The sequence below is a fragment of the Oncorhynchus mykiss genome, chromosome 24 (genome assembly GCF_057628025.1).
Source record: "Oncorhynchus mykiss isolate SJ-2025 chromosome 24, ASM5762802v1, whole genome shotgun sequence".
NCBI lineage: Eukaryota > Metazoa > Chordata > Actinopteri > Salmoniformes > Salmonidae > Oncorhynchus > Oncorhynchus mykiss.
Window position 1 is genome coordinate 2,367,378 of NC_143045.1, and position 18,196 is coordinate 2,385,573.

The following is an 18,196-nucleotide window of genomic DNA, read 5'->3' on the forward strand; positions in this document are numbered from 1 at the left end:
AATGCCTAACCTTAAATTAATACCAAAAAGCTAAAAGTTTTTTATTAATTTTTACAATATAGCCAATTTTGACTTTGAAGCTAGCCTAAGGGGAAATCACTCAGGTCTGCCTCCAAGACACTCATGATATTAAACATCAACCTGCGTGTGGGAGCTAGCAGGAATAAAAGACAGCAAAAACACAAATGTATTATTCTATTCAACTTCACCCTCTACCCATCACCCTTTGGTCTGTTGTCAGAGCGTGGTGTTCTATCGGATAAACCTATGACCTAATTTTGCTGCTCTCTTAATGATGTAATGTGAGCCAGGCTTGGATGAGCTTCCTGTTGTGCCAGTCAGACTGGCATAATGCAGTACCATAGATACCACTATTCCCAAATCACAACTCACTCAACACATAATACACCCTCACACCCCGGACCATCGGAGCTGGTCACGACCGGGAGAGCCATGAGGCGGCACCCAATTGGTTCAGCGTCGACTGGGTTATGGGAGGATTTGGCCGGCCATGCCCCATGGACGTCCATGCCCCATCACTCCTGTAGTGGACTGCGTGCACGCATGCTGACATGGTCGCCAGGTGTACAGTGTTTCCTCTGACACATTGGTGCGGCTGGCTTCCGGGTTAAGCGAGCATTGCGTCAAATAAGCAGTGCGACATGGTGGGGTCGTATTTTGGTGGACGCACGGCTCTCGACTTTTGCTTCTATGGAGTTTTACAGGAGTTGCAGATATGTGATAGGACTGTAACTACCAATTGCATACCATGAAATAGGGGAGAAAATACAATAATAATACAAAATATATATATAGAAATATATGTATACAGTTGAAGTCGGAAGTTTACATACACTTAGGTTGGAGTCATTAAAACTCCTTTTTCAATCACTCCACAAATTTCTTGTTAACAAACTATAGTTTTGGCAAGTCAGTTAGGACATCTACTGTGTGCATGACACAAGTAACTTTATCAACGATTGTTTACAGACAGATTATTTCACTTATAATTCACTGTATCACAACTCCAGTGGGTAAGAAGTTGACTGTGCCTTTAAAAATTCCAGAAAATTTCTGTTCTGTCTCCTAGAGATGAACGTACTTTGGTGCGAAAAATGCAAATCAATCCCAGAACAACAGCAAAGGACCTTGTGAAGATGCTGGAGGAAACAGGTACAAAAGTATCTATATCCACAGCAAAACGAGTCCTATATCGACATAAACTGAAAAGCAGCTCAGCAAGGAAGAAGCCACTGCTCCAGAACCTAACTAACTATGGTTTGCAACTGCACATGGGGACAAAGATCGCACTTTTTGGAGAAATGTCCTCTGGTCTGATGAAACAAAAATAGAACCGTTTGGCCATAAAGACCATCGTTATGTTTGGAGGAAAAAGAGGGAGGCTTGCAAGCCGAAGAACACCATCCCAACCATGAAGCACAGGGGTGGCAGCATCGTGTTGTGGGGGTGCTTTGCTGCAGGAGGGCCTGGTGCACTTCACAAAATAGATGGCATCATGAGGTAGGAAAATTAAGTGGATATATTGAAGCAACATCTCAAGACATCAATCAGGAAGATAAACCTTGGTTGCAAATAGGTCTTCCAAATGGACAATGACCACAAGCATACTTCCAAAGTTGTGACAAAATGGCTTAAGGACAACAAAGTCAAGGTATTGGAGTGGCCATCACAAAGCCCTGACCTCAATCCTATCAAAAATCTGTGGGCAGAACTGAAAAAGCGTACGTGAGCAAGGAGGCCTAGAAACATTACTCACTTATACCAGCTCTGTAAGGAAGAATGGGCAAAAATTCACCCAACTTATTGTGGGAAGCTTGTGGAAGGCTACCCAAAACATTTGACCCAAGTTAAACAATTTTAAAGGCAATGCTACCAAATACTAATTGAGTGTATGTAAACTTCTGACCCACTGGGAATGTGATGACAGAAATAAAAGCTGAAATATATAATTCTCCCTACTATTATTCTGACATTTCACATTCTTAAAATAAAGTGGTGATCCTAACTATCCTAAAACAGGGTTTTTTTACTAGGATTAAATGTCAGGAATTGTGAAAACCTGAGTTTAAATGTATTTGGCTAAGGTGTATGTAAACTTCCGACTTCAACTGTGCATTTCACACTAGACTGGCACATGCAGTGAGCGTAATATCATCAACCCCACATACAAGGCCTGAGTCCCAAACAGCACCATATTCCATATTTCGTGCACTATTTTAGACCAGGGCCCAGGTCAAAAGTAGTTCAATATATGGTTAAAATTAGTGCACTATTTGGGGATTAGGGTGCCGTTTGGGAAGCAGCCTGTCACATCCTGACCTTAGTTCCTTTTTTTATGTCTCTATTTTAGGTTGGCAGGGGGTGAGTTGGGGTGGGCATTCTATGTTTCGTTCTTGTTATTCCTCGTTGTTATTTTGTTTAGTGTTCAGTTTTGATTAAATTTCCAACATAAACACTTACCACGCTGCGTTTTGGTCTACTCCTTTATCCACCAACGAAAACTGTTACAGAACTACCCACCACAACCGGACCAAGCAGCGTGGTAACCAGGAGCAGAGGGTTCTGGACTCCTGCACATGGGAGGAGATTTTGGATGGTAAGGGACCCTGGGCACAGGCTGGGGAATATCGCCGCCCCAGGTAAGAGCTGGAGGCAGCTACAGCCGAGTGGCGGCGATATGAGGATTTAGCACGGCAGCGCAACAGGGACGAGAGGCAGCCCCAAACATTTCTTGGAGGGGGCACACGGGGAGTGTGGCTAAGTCAGGTAGGAGACCTGAACCTACTACCCGTGCTTACCGTGACGACAGGATGACCGGGCAGGCACCGTGTTATGCTGTGAGGCGCACGGTGTCCCTAGTGCGCAGGCATAGCCGGGTGCGCTACATCTCAGCTCCTCGTATCAGCCGGGCTAGAGTGGGCATCAAGCCAGGAGTATTGAAGCCAGCTCAGCGCTTCTGGTCTCCAGTGCGTCTCCTCGGCCCGGGTTATATGGCACCAGCCCTACGCATACGGGGAGTATCCAGCCGGGACAGGTTGTGTGGGCTCGGTGCTCGAGACCTCCAGTGCGCCTCCACGGTCCGGTCCATCCGGTGCCTCCTCCACGCACCAGGCCTCCTGTGGCAGCCCCACGCACCAGGCTGTCTCTCCTTCTCCTCCCTCCAGGTGCTCCCGCCTGTCCAGCGCTTCCAGAATCTCCCTCCTGTCCAGCGCTTCCAGAGCCTCCCTCCTGTCCGGAGCTGCCAGAGCCGCCCGTCATTCAGGAGCTGCCAGAGCCGCCCTTCACTCCGGCGCTGCAGAGCCGCCCTTCACTCCGGCGCTGCCAGAGTCGCCCTTCACTCCGGCGCTGCCAGAGCCTCCTGTCTATTCTGGGCACGCTGAAAGAGTCCCCAGTCCGGGGTCAGTGGCGAGGGTCGCCGCTCCAAAGGCGCCACCTAAGTGGGCCCGGAAGGTGGAGTGGGGTCCACGTCCCGCGCCAGAGCCGCCACCGCGGACAGATGCCCACTCAGACCCTCCCCTATGGGTTTAGGTTTTGCGGCCGGACCTTAGTTCCTTTTTTTCTTCGGTTGAAGTAGAGTCGGACCAAAATGCAGCGTGGCTATTGCAATCCATGTTTATTTAATAATGAAGAAACACGAACTGTACAAAAACAATAAACGTAATGTGAAAACTGAAACAGCCTAAACTGGTGCAAACTAACACCGCAACAGAAACAAGGACACTAGGGACAATCACCCACGAAACACCCAAAGAATATGGCTGCCTAAATATGGTTCCCAATCAGAGACAACGATAAACACCTGCCTCTGATTGAGAACCACTTCAGACAGCCATAGACTTCACTAGAACACCCCACTAAGCTACAAACCCAACACACCACATACAAAAACCCATGCCACACCCTGGCCTGACCAAATAAATTAAAATAAACACAAAATACTTCGACCAGGGCGTGACAGAACCCCCCCCCCCCCCCCCCCCTCCCGGACGCACACCAAAAACCATAGGGGAGGGTCCGGGTGGGCGTCTGTCCATGGTGGAGGCTACGGCGCGGGACGTGGACCCCACTCTATCAAAGTCTTAGTCCCTCCTCCTCGTGTCCCTGGATAGTCCACCCTCGCCGCCGACCATGGCCTAGTAGTCCTCACCCAGAACCCCACTGGACTGAGGGGCAGCTCGGGACTGAGGGGCAGCTCGGGACTGAGGGGCAGCTCGGGACTGAGGGGTAGCTCGGGACTGAGGGGTAGCTCGGGACTGAGAGGAAGCTCAGCACTGAGAGGAAGCTCAGGCAGGTAGTTGGATCCGGCAGATGCTGGCTGGCTGGTGGTTCTGGCAGATCCTGGCTGACTGGCAGATCTGGAAGAGTCTGGCTGACTGGCAGTTCTGGCTGCTCCATGCTGACTGGCTGCTCTGGCTGCCCCATGCTGACTGGCTGCTCCATGCTGACTGGCAGCTCTGGCTGCTCCATGCTGACTGGCTGCTCTGGCTGCTCCATGCTGACTGGCGGCTCTGGCTGCTCCATGCTGACTGGCGGCCCTGGCTGCTCCATGCTGACTGGCGGCTCTGGCTGCTCCATGCTGACTGGCGGCTCTGGCAGCTCCTTGCAGACTGGCAGCTCTGGCGGCTCCTTGCAGACTGGCAGCTCTGGCGGCTCCTTGCAGACTGGCAGCTCTGGCGGCATCCTGCAGACTGGCAGCTCTGGCGGCTCCTTGCAGACTGGCAGCTCCTTGCAGACTGGCAGCTCTATGCAGACTGGCAGCTCCTTGCAGACTGGCAGTTCCTTGCCGACTGGCAGCTCTATGCAGACTGACAGCTCCTTGCAGACTGGCAGCTCCTTGCAGACTGGCAGTTCTGAACAGACGGGAGACTCCGGCAGCGCTGTAGAGGCGGAAGGCTCTGACAGCGCTAAACAGGCGAGGCGCACTGTAGGCCTGATGCGTGGTGCTGGCACTGGTGGTACTGGGCCAAGAACACGCGCAGGAAGCATGGTGCGGGGAGCTGCTACCGGAGGGCTGGGGTGTGGAGGTGGTACTGGATAGACCTACCGTGCAGGCGCACTGGAGCTCTTGAGCACCGAGCCTACCCAACCTTACCTGGTTGAATGCTCTCGGTCGCCCTGCCAGTGCGGCGAGGTGGAATAGCCCGCACTGGGCTATGCAGGCGAACCGGAGACACCGAGCGCAAGGCTGGTGCCATGTAAGCCGGACCAAGGAGACGCACTGGGGACCAGATGCGTAGAGCCGGCTTCATGGCACTTGGCTCGATGCTCACTCTAGCCCGGCCGATACACGGAGCTGGAATGTACCGCACCGGGCTATGCACCTGCACTGGAGACACCGTGCGCACCACAGCATAACACGGTGCCTGCCCGGTCTCTCTAGCCCCCCGGTAAGCACAGGGAGTTTGCGCAGGTCTCCTACCTGGCGTAGCCATACTCCCTGTTAGCCCCCCCCCCCCCCCCAATAACTTTTTGGGGCTGACTCTCGGGCTTCCGTCCGCGCCGCCGTGCTTGCTTCGCCAACTCCATTCTCCGATAACCTTCCGCGCACTGTTCCATCGAATCCCAGGCGGGCTCCGGCACTCTCCCTGGATCGACCGCCCACCTGTCTATCTCCTCCCAAGTCGTATAGTCCATACTCTTGCTGTCCATAACGTCCTCCCATGTCCTTTCCTCCTTTCGCTGCTGTTGCCCGTTACCACGCCGCTTGGTCCTGTTGTGGTGGGTGATTCTGTAACGGCTTTCTTCGGTTGAAGTAGAGTCGGACCAAAATACAGCGTGGCTATTGCAATCCATGTTTATTTAATAATGAAGAAACACGAACTGTACAAAAACAATAAACGTAATGTGAAAACCGAAACAGCCTAAACTGGTGCAAACTAACACCGCAACAGAAACAAGGACACTAAGGACAATCACCCACGAAACACCCAAAGAATATGGCTGCCTAAATATGGTTCCCAATCAGAGACAACGATAAACACCTGCCTCTGATTGAGAACCACTTCAGACAGCCATAAACTTCACTAGAACACCCCACTAAGCTACAAACCCAACACACCACATACAAAAACCCATGACACACCCTGGCCTGACCAAATAAATGAAAATAAACACAAAATACTTCGACCAGGGCGTGACAGTAGCAGCAGCTTAAAAGAAAGCTAGAGTCTAGGTAGCCCTTTGATTAGCTGTTCTGGAGTCTTATGGTTTGGGGGAGAATCTGTTAAGAAGCCTTTTGGACCTAGACCTGGCGCTCCAGTACTGCTTGGTGTGCGGTAGCAGAGAGAACGGCCCATGACTAAGGTGGCTGGAGTCTTTGGCAATTTTTAGGGCCTTCCTCTGACACCGCCTGGTGTAGAGGTCCTGGATGGCATGAAGCTTGGCCCCGGTGATGTACTGGGCTATACTCTCTGTAGTGCCTTGCGGTCAGAGGCCGAGCGATTTCCATACCAGGCAGTGATGCAACCAGTACGGATGCTCTCGACGGTGCAGCTGTAGAACCTTTTGAGGATCTGAGGACCCATGTCAAATATTTTCAGTCTCCTGAGGGGGAATAGGCTTTGCCGTGCCCTCTTCACAACTGTCTTAATGTGTTTGGACCATGATAGTTTGATAGTTCCATGCATGGAAACCAGGAATGTCACAGTAGTGAAAGTGACACAGAAACGTATAGGGAAAGAGGACCAGGTAGAAACCTGCTCTAAATGGTATGTGTCAGCAGCCTAATGTTATGCAAATGTATTTCTTATTTCTGAATGGCAGCACTGACGGACCTCATTTGAGGCTTTCACTTAATGTTGAAGATGATCTACTGTTTGCTCCCTATTTAAGTACCTCTATTAGTTTGTTCATGTTTTTAAATGTTGGAATAGTTGGTGAAATATTTAGAATATTTTATATAAATGTGTTACCAAATTGTATTTTATTTTACTTTAGAGACTGATTACCCAAATCATGTCCTGTCTGTTGGCTTCTACATGTAATGATAATAGGCTTATACCTTCATTTAACTTTATCCAAAAGCCAAGTGAATGTTATTAGAGGTTGTCTATGTCACTTGACCGTGTCAAATCATGCCATATTAGCTTTAGTCAGATCTCTCAAAGTGTTCAGTTGAACCCCCCCTCCAAAAAAAAAAGTTATGTCAATGTAGATGGAACATAAAGGCCTAATTGTTGGGATTTGTTTGATAGTGATGTGTCAATTAATGTCAAAAACCGTTGCATCACAAATCTAATTTAAGTGTGATTTTCAACCATTAGAGACAAAACACATAATGTAAGTGCAAACACTTACCTACTAAAACCAACAGTAATAGAGAATGCAATATAACCCTTGTTCGAGTTCTCATATTCGGTATTCTCTGGGATAGCTGTCTTGGACACGCTCTCCTGTTCACAATCAAAGAAAGAAAAAACACGTTAAACCCCGAATAATCTCATATTTCATCTACAGTATTTTCATCTAGAGTATATCTATGGCGTGTTAGTTTAATGCCCTAGTTTGATTAGGCTATTTGAAGAGCGTAATTTCAGGACAATGGACAGCGCACCGCTACCCAGGAGATCGGTCGTCGATAAATATAACACATTCTCTGTAGAGATTTCACAAAGTGTAATAAAAATCTTGCTTTACGCTATATGATGGTAATTTGACAGTGTCTGAAGAGAACATTAATTTAATATGATCATTGACTGGCCTGTTGCCTAAGATTTATCACTTATCTTTTTGTAAACTTATCCCACATTATTAAAGTCGTAGTATATTTGTGGTGAGCAAAAAAATAATACTCAAACTCACAGTCATTCACTCGATATTCCTCGCAGCTTCACCATGAATAAAACCCAAAAGAGACCTGTAGATTCCACACTCCGCTGAGGCCACTTTCTATTGCAGGATTTGGGTGAGCGTCTAGAAATCCTCAATCATACAATGACGATGGATTGTAAAAAGTTTTATATGAATAGCGAATAATAAATTGGTTTAATCAAAAAAGGATACTCTTTTGTCAGATTCTTCATAAAATGAGGAACAATCCGAAAATCACGTTCTGTTCAGCTGTTCACTGCCTTTGTTTTTCGCAATAAGCGGTCGTCACTTAGGGCTACGATAACGTTTCCATTGATGCGCATGCGTAAAAGTCACAACCTATTTATTTTCACTCCCTATCTTCTTGTTCCCAGGCACATGGACAATACGAAGTACAGTTCCAGTTAAACGTTTGTACACACTTCCTCATTAAAGGGTTTTTTTCTGAATTTTTTACTATTTTCTACATTGTAGAATAATAGTGAAGACATCAAACCTATGAAATAATACATAAGTAATCATGTTGTAACCAAAAAAGTGTTAAACAGATCAATATATATTTGAGATTTGAGATTCTTTAAAGTAGCCACCCTTCTCCTTGATGACAGCTTTGCACACTCTTGGCATTCTCTGAACCAGCTTCATGAGGTAGTTACCTGGAATGCATTTTAATTAACAGGTGTGCCTTGTTAAAAGTACATTTGTGGAATTTCTTACCTTCTTAATGCATTTGAGCCAATCAGTTGTGTTGTGACAAGGTAGGGATGGTATACAGAAGATAGCCCTATTTGGTAAAAGGCCAAGTCCATATTATGTCAAGAACAGCTCAAATAAGCAAAAAGAAACGACAGTCCATCATTACTTTAAGACATGAAGCTCAATCAATGAGAAAAATGTCAAGAACTTTGAAAGTTCCTTCAAGTGCAGTTGCAAAAACCATCAAGGGCTATGATGAAACTGTCTCTCATGAGGACAACCACAGGAAAGGAAGATTGAGAGTTACCTCTGCTGCAGAGGATACGTTCTTTAGAGTTACCAGCCTCAGAAAATGCAGCCCAAATAAATGCTTCACAGAGTTCAAGTAACAGACGTAACAGACACGTCAACATCAATTGTTCAGCGGACACTGCATGAATCAGGCATTCATGGCCGAAAAGAAACCACTACTAAAGGACACCAATAATAAGAAGATACTTGCTTGGGCTTTTGGTCTGATGAGTGCAAATGTGAGACGCAGAGTAGGTGAACGGATGATCTCTGCATGTGTGGTTCCCACCGTGAAGCATGAAGGAGATGTGTGGGGGTGCTTTGCTGGTGACACTGTCTGTGATTTAGGCACACTTAACCAGCATGGCTATTACAGCATTTTTCAGCAATATGTCATCCCATCTGGTTTGCGCTTAGTGGGACAATCATTTGCTTTTCAACAGGTCAATGACCCAAAACACACCCCCAGGCTGTGTAAGGCTGCGTAAGTGATGGGATGCTGCATCAGATGACCTGGCCTCCACATTCACCAGACATTAACCCAATTGAGATGGTTTGGGATAAGTTGGACCGCAGAGTGAAGGAAAAGCAGACAAGTGCTCAGCATATGTGGAAACTCCTTCAAAACTGTTGGAAAAGCATTGTAGGTGAAGATGGTTGAGAGAATGCAGAGCGTGTGCAAAGCTGTCATCAAGGCGAAGGGTGGCTACTTTGAAGAATATTTAGATTTGTTTAACACTTTTCTGGTTACTACATGATTCAATGTGTCATTTCATAGTATTGATGTCTTCATTATCATTATTATACAATGTAGAAAATAATAAAAAATAAAGAAAAACCCTTGAATGAGTAGGTGTCCAAACCTTTAACTGGTACTGTATATGTACAGCATGTGTGTGTGTGTGTGTGTGTGTGTGTCACGCCCTGCCCTTAGAGAGCCTTTTTATGTCTCTATTTTGGTTTGGTCAGGGTGTGATTTGGGTGGGCATTCTATGTTCTGATTTCTATGTTTTGTGTTTCTATGTTTTGGCCAGGTATGGTTCTCAATCAGGGACATCTGTCTATCGTTGTCTCTGATTGGGAATCATACTTAGGCAGCCTTTTTCACTTTTGTTATTGTGGGAAGTTGTCTTTGTTAGTGGCACTGTAGCCCTCATAAGCTTCATGGTTGTTTTTGTTGGCGACATTTTATAAATAAAGACATGTACGCTTACCACGCTGCGCTTTGGTCCACTTCTTCAGACGATCGTGACAGTGTGTGTACAATAACGTTTGTTCAATCAATTAAAACAAAGCATAATAGATTCAGTGTACTGTAATACATTTGTTTTTGTGTGTGTGCATGAGAGTTAGGCTACATGGAGGAGACTACTGTGCAGTTCACAAAAAAGTTATTAAATTCACATAAAATAACAAAGGTTCACTATAGGTCTTACTTCCAACATTGAATTGAGATGGGAGAGCTGAAGAAGACTTTCTTGTTCAACATATGATGATTTTCCATGTTGACTTTATATTGTTTGCACATTCTTGTAATTTGCTAGTATATTTTTGTGGATATCCGAAGTAGATGGGTAAATGTGTTATACTATACTGAACAAAAATATAAACACAGCATTCAACGATTTTACTGAGTTACAGATCATATAAAGAAATGAGTCAACTGAAATAACTTCATTAGGCCCTAATCTATAGATTTCACATGACTGGTCAGGGGCGCAGCCATGGGTGGGCATAGTCCCACCCACTGGTGAGCCAGGCCCAGCCAATCAGAGTTTTGCCCCACAAAAGGGCTTTATTACAGAGAGAAATATTCCTCAGTTTCATCAGCTGTCCAGGTGGCTGGTCTCAGAAGAAGGTGAATGAAGAAGTCGGTGTGGATGTCCTGGGCTGGCATGGTTACACCTGGTCTGTGGTTGTAAGACCGGTTGGACGTACTACTAAATTATCTAAAATGACATGGCAGGTGACTTTTGGTCGAGAAATTAACATTCAAATCTCTGGCAGCAGCTCTGGTTATGTTATTTTATTTCACCTTTATTTAACCAGGTAGGCTAGTTGAGAACAAGTTCTCATTTACAACTGCGACCTAGCCAAGATAAAGCAAAGCAGTGCAACACAAACAACAACTGCCTGTTCAGGGGCAGAACAACAGATTTATACCTTGTCAGCTCGGGGGTTTGAACTTGCAACCTTCCGGTTACTAGTCCAACGCTCTAACCACTAGGCTACTATTTACAGATGAGCTGTGTACAGTTGCAGCTGTTGCCCCCAGCACAAGGTGCACCTGTGTAATGGTCATGTTGTTTAATAATATCTTCTTGATATGCCACACCGGTCAGGTGTATGGATTATTTTAGCAAAGGAGAAATGGTCACGAACAGGGATGTGAACAAATTTTATTTCAGCTCATGAAACATGATACCAACACTACATGCTGCGTTTATATTTTTGTTGAGTATATTTTGAATTGGCAGAATTCAAGAGGGGGAGGATTTTTGAGAAACTTTTTTTACTGAGGATTTTTGGAGAGTGTCAGATATATGTGTATAGGTGGCAGGGAAGTCAGGCGCAGGAGAGTCAAACGGAGTGTAAAATGGAGTCTTTTAATAAATGTCCAAGTAACATGCTCCATAACACTAAATCGAAAAATGAATAATGAAAAATGAAAAATGAATATAAACAAATATGGGTACGAAGACACCTATACAAAAAACACTACACTGACAATAAACAATCTCTGACAAAGACATGAGGGGAACCAGAGTGTTAAATACACAACAGGTAATGAATGCGATTGAAAACAGGTGTGTGGGAAGACAAGACAAAACCAATGGAAAATGAAAAATGGATCAATGATGGCTAGAAGACCGGTGACGTCGAACGCCGAGCACCGCCCGAACAAGGAGAGGCAACGACTTCGGCAGAAGTCGTGACAAGCAGGTTGTAAACGATTGTTTCCAGAACCCATCTGCTGCTCTCGTATGAGGTCTGAATAAGGGAAAGCAGCGGTGAAATACAGAATTGAAGGATGTGAGAAAAGTCTGGTAAAGCAGACTCCACAGTAAATTATTATAAAAATGTTCCCATTAAATATCATCAATCAACATATTAAAGTGCTCGGTAAATACTTTTGTCAAATATTCAACATTTAATGCTACTATCCATTCCCACCTATTCATTTCCACATTTTTCTAGCTGACAAAGAGAAGTGGAATATTGGAAATTGGTCATAAATGTCAGTATAAATTGTACCTGTTTTTGCCACATTATTCAATTAATCAGTAAAAATATTACTAATAAGGATGACCGATGAACTGGTCACTTTTGTGGGCTTGTAGTTGAGGAGATATAGATAGCTGGTGTATAAAGTATTCAAAAAGTCTGATGTCAGTGAGCCCTTTTTACACAATGTCACAAAGTGCTGTACAGAAACCCAGCCTAAAACCCCAAACAGCGAGCAATGCAGATGTAGAAGCATGGTGGCTAGGAAAAACTCCATACAAAGGCAGGAACCTAGGACGAAACCAGGCTCTGAGGGATGGCCAGTCCTCTTCTGGCTGTGCTGGGTTGAGATTATAAATGACCAATATGTTCAAACGTTCAGAGATGACCAGCAGGGTAAAATAATAATAATATTATTATGGTTGTAGAGGGTGCAACCGGTCGACACCTTAAAATCTTGATGCAAGGGCATCATTAAAAATACCAATGTCAGTATCGGGTGCCCTATAAACACATCCAATTCTAACTTTTTTACCACCAAAAAATGTACATGAGGGAATTTCTATGAAGGGCGATTCAACGTTAATGTTATGAGTTGCAAGTGCGTGTTCCTCTCGTACAAATAATTTAAGACTTATGAACAAAAATGACAACTGACATCCAATGTACCACCACAACCATACAAATGTTCTATAATGTTGTTGAGCATCTGGAAGGAGAGTGCTTACTCATAGCCACTCATTTAATACAGATCAGTGAAGCACATATATTTGTCTTCACCCCCCCAGGCATCTCCAAAGGATCACACAGCAGTGATAGAGCTCAAAGATCACCCTGGAGTAGATATTTAACTCTTGATTTAATGTATACTCTGACATCGGTGTGTACAGTATGTGTATACGGTATGTGTAGGGCATTAAACTAGGGCATGTGTAGGCCATTGAAAAACTCATCATTCTGATCATACCAAGAAAAACCAGCCTACAGAGCTTCTAATGCAACCTTACAATCCCCATGATTCTCGCTCATATTTGGTGCTTATAGCAGGATGACGCAATGACCTTTCATCTACATAAAACTTAATCTGCATTTGACACAAAGCGATGAGTTTTTCGATTATGTTTTATTCCATTCTGCTTCACTGCTTCTCTCTGCCATTACCTCTGAGAGCAGTCATTACCCCCCCCCCCCCCCCCCAGTTCACCCACACACCAGTGTGAAAGAAGCCTGGGTTGCATCTCAAATGTCACCCTATTCCCAATATAGTGTGCTACCTTTGACCAGAGGACACTATGGGCCCTGGTCAAATGTAGTACACTTATAGGGAATAGTGTACCTTTTGAGACGCGGCGCTAAAGTACTTATGAAGGATCGGCATGGTATCAACTATACCCATTATTCTCCATGAGTCACATTGAGTATGAATTATGTTTGCCTTCCTAGACATTTATTTAGGAAAGACTACGCTGTTTAACGAACTGTTAGGCATTGACATATGGAATATGATAAATCAGATTTGTACTGTAATGGATGGTACTGTGTGTGTGAGTATTCCATACATTGCATAAATACAGTTCATTCTGAACCCAGCATCTCAAGTAAAGCTATTGTGATATTTATTCCGAAATCTTCTAACCAGTATTTCTACATTTCTCAATGGCACGTCGACCTCTTAAACTCTCGATTGTTCTTCAATGTTCTTAATCTGGGGGAAAAAAATCTAAGGTTTATCCAGGGAAGATATCTTAAAACTACATTCAACTTCATGAAGCAGATACAGTGTATTTGTAGTGCTCAAATTAGAAAATGCAGTGTACTCTAACAATGAGATCACTGTGTTTAATCTAGTGGCCGATGTACAGTATGTGTGCATGAATAAGAAAGGCTTACCTCAAAGTATACCATAGGTTTAATGATTTCAGCTTTCTACCATGGATTACAAATTTCATTTGGAGTATGTTGCCATTCTATATCTATGGATTCACTGTTTAAATATCAGAGCACATGGCTGATATATCCATGGCATCAGGCAAGTAGGCAGCAATCATAATTTGAATGACTAATCCCACGGCATATTATTTCTAATGAAAACACATAAACAATGAAAATGGGAGTGGAGAATAAGCAGTGTGTTGTTCCCAGCAGGCTGGGTGTCTCAGAAACACTAAATATGGCAGGCCTGGTGGCTGCCACTGCCACATCCCAGAGATAAGGGAACCATGGCAACAGTGATGCACAAGGACCGGATGACGGGAACACGGCAGAGAAAAAGAAAAACCCTTAGACTAACACAGGAGAAGCTCAGCTCTGAGAAGAAACCACACTGGTTTGTTTATCATTCTCCTTTCTAAGAACAAAACAAATCGATTTGTTCCTACCCAATGGGCACACACTGGTTGAATCAACGTTGATTCCACAGAATTATGTGAAACCAACGTGGAATAGACGTTGAATGGCTCCGATAGAGAGGGTAGCCGCGCTTCTAGCCACTAGGCAACTTTGCAGTATTTTTTTAATTTTAATTTTTATATGTTATTTCTTACATTATTAGGCCAGACATATTTTTGTGTTATTACATACAGCCGGGAATAACTTTTGGATATCAGAGCGACGGTAACTCGCCAGTATTACCAGCATTACAACCAGGAATATTCGTCTTTCCTGAATCAGATCCTTTGTCCGTAACCCCCAGGGCAATTGAAATGATTTCGGAGGCTGACCCAGAACATCGTCCGTGGATAAGAGGTACTCAGAGTGGGCTTCTAGACTGACTCGGGAGGTACGCACATCACCCACCACTTCCGAGTATATTACTCTGTAATGTTCAGTCTCTGGATAATAAAGTTGAAGAGCTGAGTGTGAGGATTTCCTTCCAGAGAGACATCAGGGATCGAAACATTGCTCTCTTGGGATTTACTATCCAAGTCCGTACAGCCAGTTGGGTTCACAATTCATTGCGCAAACAGGAATAAATCTCTCCGTGAAGAAGTATGATGACATACAGGAACTCAAGTCATTTTGTTCACCTGACCTAGAATCCCTCACAATCAAATGCCGATCTTATTACATCCCAAGAAAATTCTCTTCGGTTATGGACACAGCAGTGTATATTCCCCCTCAAGCCGATACAATGACGGCCCTCAAAGAACTTCACTGGACTTTATGTAAACTGAGGCCGCATATACTGAGGCCGCATTTATTGTAGCTGGGGATTTTAACAAAGCAAATTTGAGGAAAGTGCTGCCGAAGTTCCATCAGCACAACAACTGTAGTACGAGTAGGTGCTAAAACACTCGACCACTGCTACTCCAACTTCCGTGATGCCTAAAAGGCCCTCCCCCACCCTTCATTCCGCAAATCTGACCATGACTCCCCTTTTCTACTCCCTTCCTATAGGCAGAAACTCACTATTCAAAGCTGGTCTGACCAAATTGTTTTGATCACGCTGACTGGGATATGTTAGCCTCCGAGAATAACATTGACAAATATACTGATACGGTGACTGAGTTTATCAGGAAGTGTATAGGAGATGTTGTACCCACTGTAACTATTTAAACCTACCCTCACCAGAAACTGTGGATAGATGGCAGCATTCGGACAAAACTGAAAGCGCAAACCACCACATTTAACCATGGCAAGGTGACTGGGAATATGGCAGAATACAAACAGTGTAGTTATTTCCTCCGTAAGGCAATCAAACAGGCAAAACATCAATATAGAGACAACGTGGAGTCACAATTCAACGGCTCAGACACGAGACGTATGTGGCAGGGTCTACAGACAATCACGGACTAAAAAAGGAGCGCACAACCTCTTACTTAACGTCAACAAGACAAAAGCAATGATCTTGGACTTCAGGAAACAGCAGAGGGAGCAACCCCCTATCGACGGGAACGCAGTGGAGAAGGTGGAAAGCTTCAAGTTCCTCGGCGTACATATCACTGACGAACTGAAATGGTCCACCCACACAGACAGCCTGGTGAAGAAGGCACAACAGCACCTCTTCAACCTCAGGAAGCTGAAGAAATTCGGCTAGGCACCTAAAACCCTTACAAACTTTTACAGATGCACAATTGAGAGCATCCTGTCGGGCTGTATCACCGCCTGGTACGGCAACTGCACAGAAAGGCCAAAAAGATCATCAAGGACAACAACCACTCGAGACTCTGCCTGTTCACCCCGCTATCATCCAGAAGGTGAGGTCAGTACAGGTGCATCAATGCTGGGACCGAGAGACTGAAAAACAGCTTCAATCTCAAGGCCATCAGACTGTTAAATAGCCATCAGTGGCACATTAGAGGCTGCTTCCTATATACATAGACTTGAAATCACTGGCCACTTTAATAAATGGAACACTAGCCACTTTAATAATGTTTACATATTTTGCATTACTCATCTCATTTGTATATACTGTATTCTATTCTATTCTACTGTATCTTAGTCTATGCCGCTCTGACATTGCTTGTCGATATATTTATATATTCTTAATTCCATTCATTTACTTAGATGTGTCTGTATTGTGTGTATATTGATGTGAAATTATTAGATATTACTGCACTGTTTGAGCTTGAAACACATGTATTTTGCTACACTCGCAAACAACCGCAATAACATCTGCATGTGACCAATAACAGTGGGTACTGTGTAGTGTGAAAATCAAGTGATCATGTCCTAATAAACGTACACACAACACTAAGCTTTGAGGGTGGTGGTAATGCACACCAAGCAAATACAAGCAATCACTGGTGGCCTACTTACGGTAAAGTAGACTGATTGGATATTGACACCCAACTGGTAAGTGGATGCACTGGTCAAGTGACACTTTGGCTCAGTAGAAATATGAGACTGTGAATTGGGATGACCAAAAATTATAACTAGCACAACTATGAGGCTCACCACAAGTGGGTGGAGTTCAGTAAGGAGAAAATGTTTGTTTTTTTGGAACAGAGTAAAACAGGAAGGTACTGTACTGTCCAATAAGAAACACATTTGCTGTTAGAAAAAAAAAAAATGTATGTATAAAAAAATATTCTTACAAACTTAAATGTTTTCCTTCAAAAACAAACATTAAAATAATTTAGTAAAACATTTTTTTTAAAACATTAAAACGCTTTGTTCCAACGTTTATAAAACCATAACTATGTTTTCTACTGCATGGTGTCCGGGGCAAGTGAACAGAGTTTCGGGGATTTGGAGGGATTTCAAGATTACAACATGATTACAGCATGTGGACACTAATGGGAAATGTTGGAACTTAACTGCTAAATCTGGCCAGCAACTATAGAAACATTTTAATTATTGAAACTCAGTGCTAAATTAATGAGAAGTAGACTACATGCTTATCCCCAGTGGTGTAGTTCAGATGTTCAATACAAAACATGCATATGGGGTTTACACACTCCTATATGAAGAGGAGGATAGATTTTGAAGGGTCTGATCATTGTTATTGAGCATCTTTTTTTGTGGCATCACTGATATACTCATCAATTTCAATATTTATGTACCTCAATTAGAGATTTTAATACTGCAGCAAATATACATTTTTAATTGTACGTAACACAGCATTATCCCCCGCCCCCAAATTAAATCAAATAGCAACACTTACAGTGAGTCTGTATCCATAGGATCCTGAAAAATCTTACTTATCAAACACGTTTCCTCAAAAATATGTGCTGCTCCAAACAAAACTGTAATGACCAAACAAGTTCAAATAACATTTGGGGAAAGTATTTTGTGTTTGTATCATGGACTATGTTTTGCAGCTGTCTGTCCATTTGTTATCGACAGACAGTGATGGGACAGGAATAGTTGTGGGCTCCACTAGCAGCTGGCAAACGGTAACATTATGCCAACCTGAGGACAAAAACATACACAGGGCTTTACTTTCTATAAATATCACTGTTGTGATATCACTGTTGTTCTCGTTTAAGCAACCGGAGCAGAAATAATATTGTAATATTGCAAATCCTTACATGAGAAAGATGTATGCAGGTTTACACTCTTTGAAGGAAAGGTTCTACCTAGAACCATAAAGGCTTCTTCGGGTTACCCCTCCACAAAGAACCCTTTGGCAACCCTTTTTCCAAGAGTACAGTGCCAGCTGAGAGAGGTATGACAAGTAGTCAGATCTTGGGTGGTATGAGATATGATTTTT

The 18,196-nt window shown here is 43.9% G+C and overlaps 1 protein-coding gene across 4 annotated transcripts in view; it reads right to left on the reverse strand.

The window, feature by feature from the left end:
* Window positions 1-17,809, reverse strand: part of LOC110503532 (sodium channel regulatory subunit beta-3) — a 32,856-nt gene extending 15,047 nt beyond the window's left edge. For 2 of the 4 annotated variants that reach the window (XM_021581896.3, XM_021581898.3), the window contains exons 1-2: window positions 17,648-17,809; window positions 7,318-7,412 (exon numbers count right to left, since the gene is read on the reverse strand). In XM_021581896.3, coding sequence (XP_021437571.2) covers window positions 7,318-7,412; window positions 17,648-17,664 — 112 coding nt within the window. In that variant the 5' untranslated portion in view covers window positions 17,665-17,809. Of the gene's footprint in view, window positions 1-7,317; window positions 7,413-7,821; window positions 8,187-17,647 lie in introns of those variants that run through there. The other 2 variants (XM_090218097.1, XM_021581897.3) reach the window with 1 other exon arrangement.
* Between the last annotated feature and the right edge of the window lie 387 nt (window positions 17,810-18,196).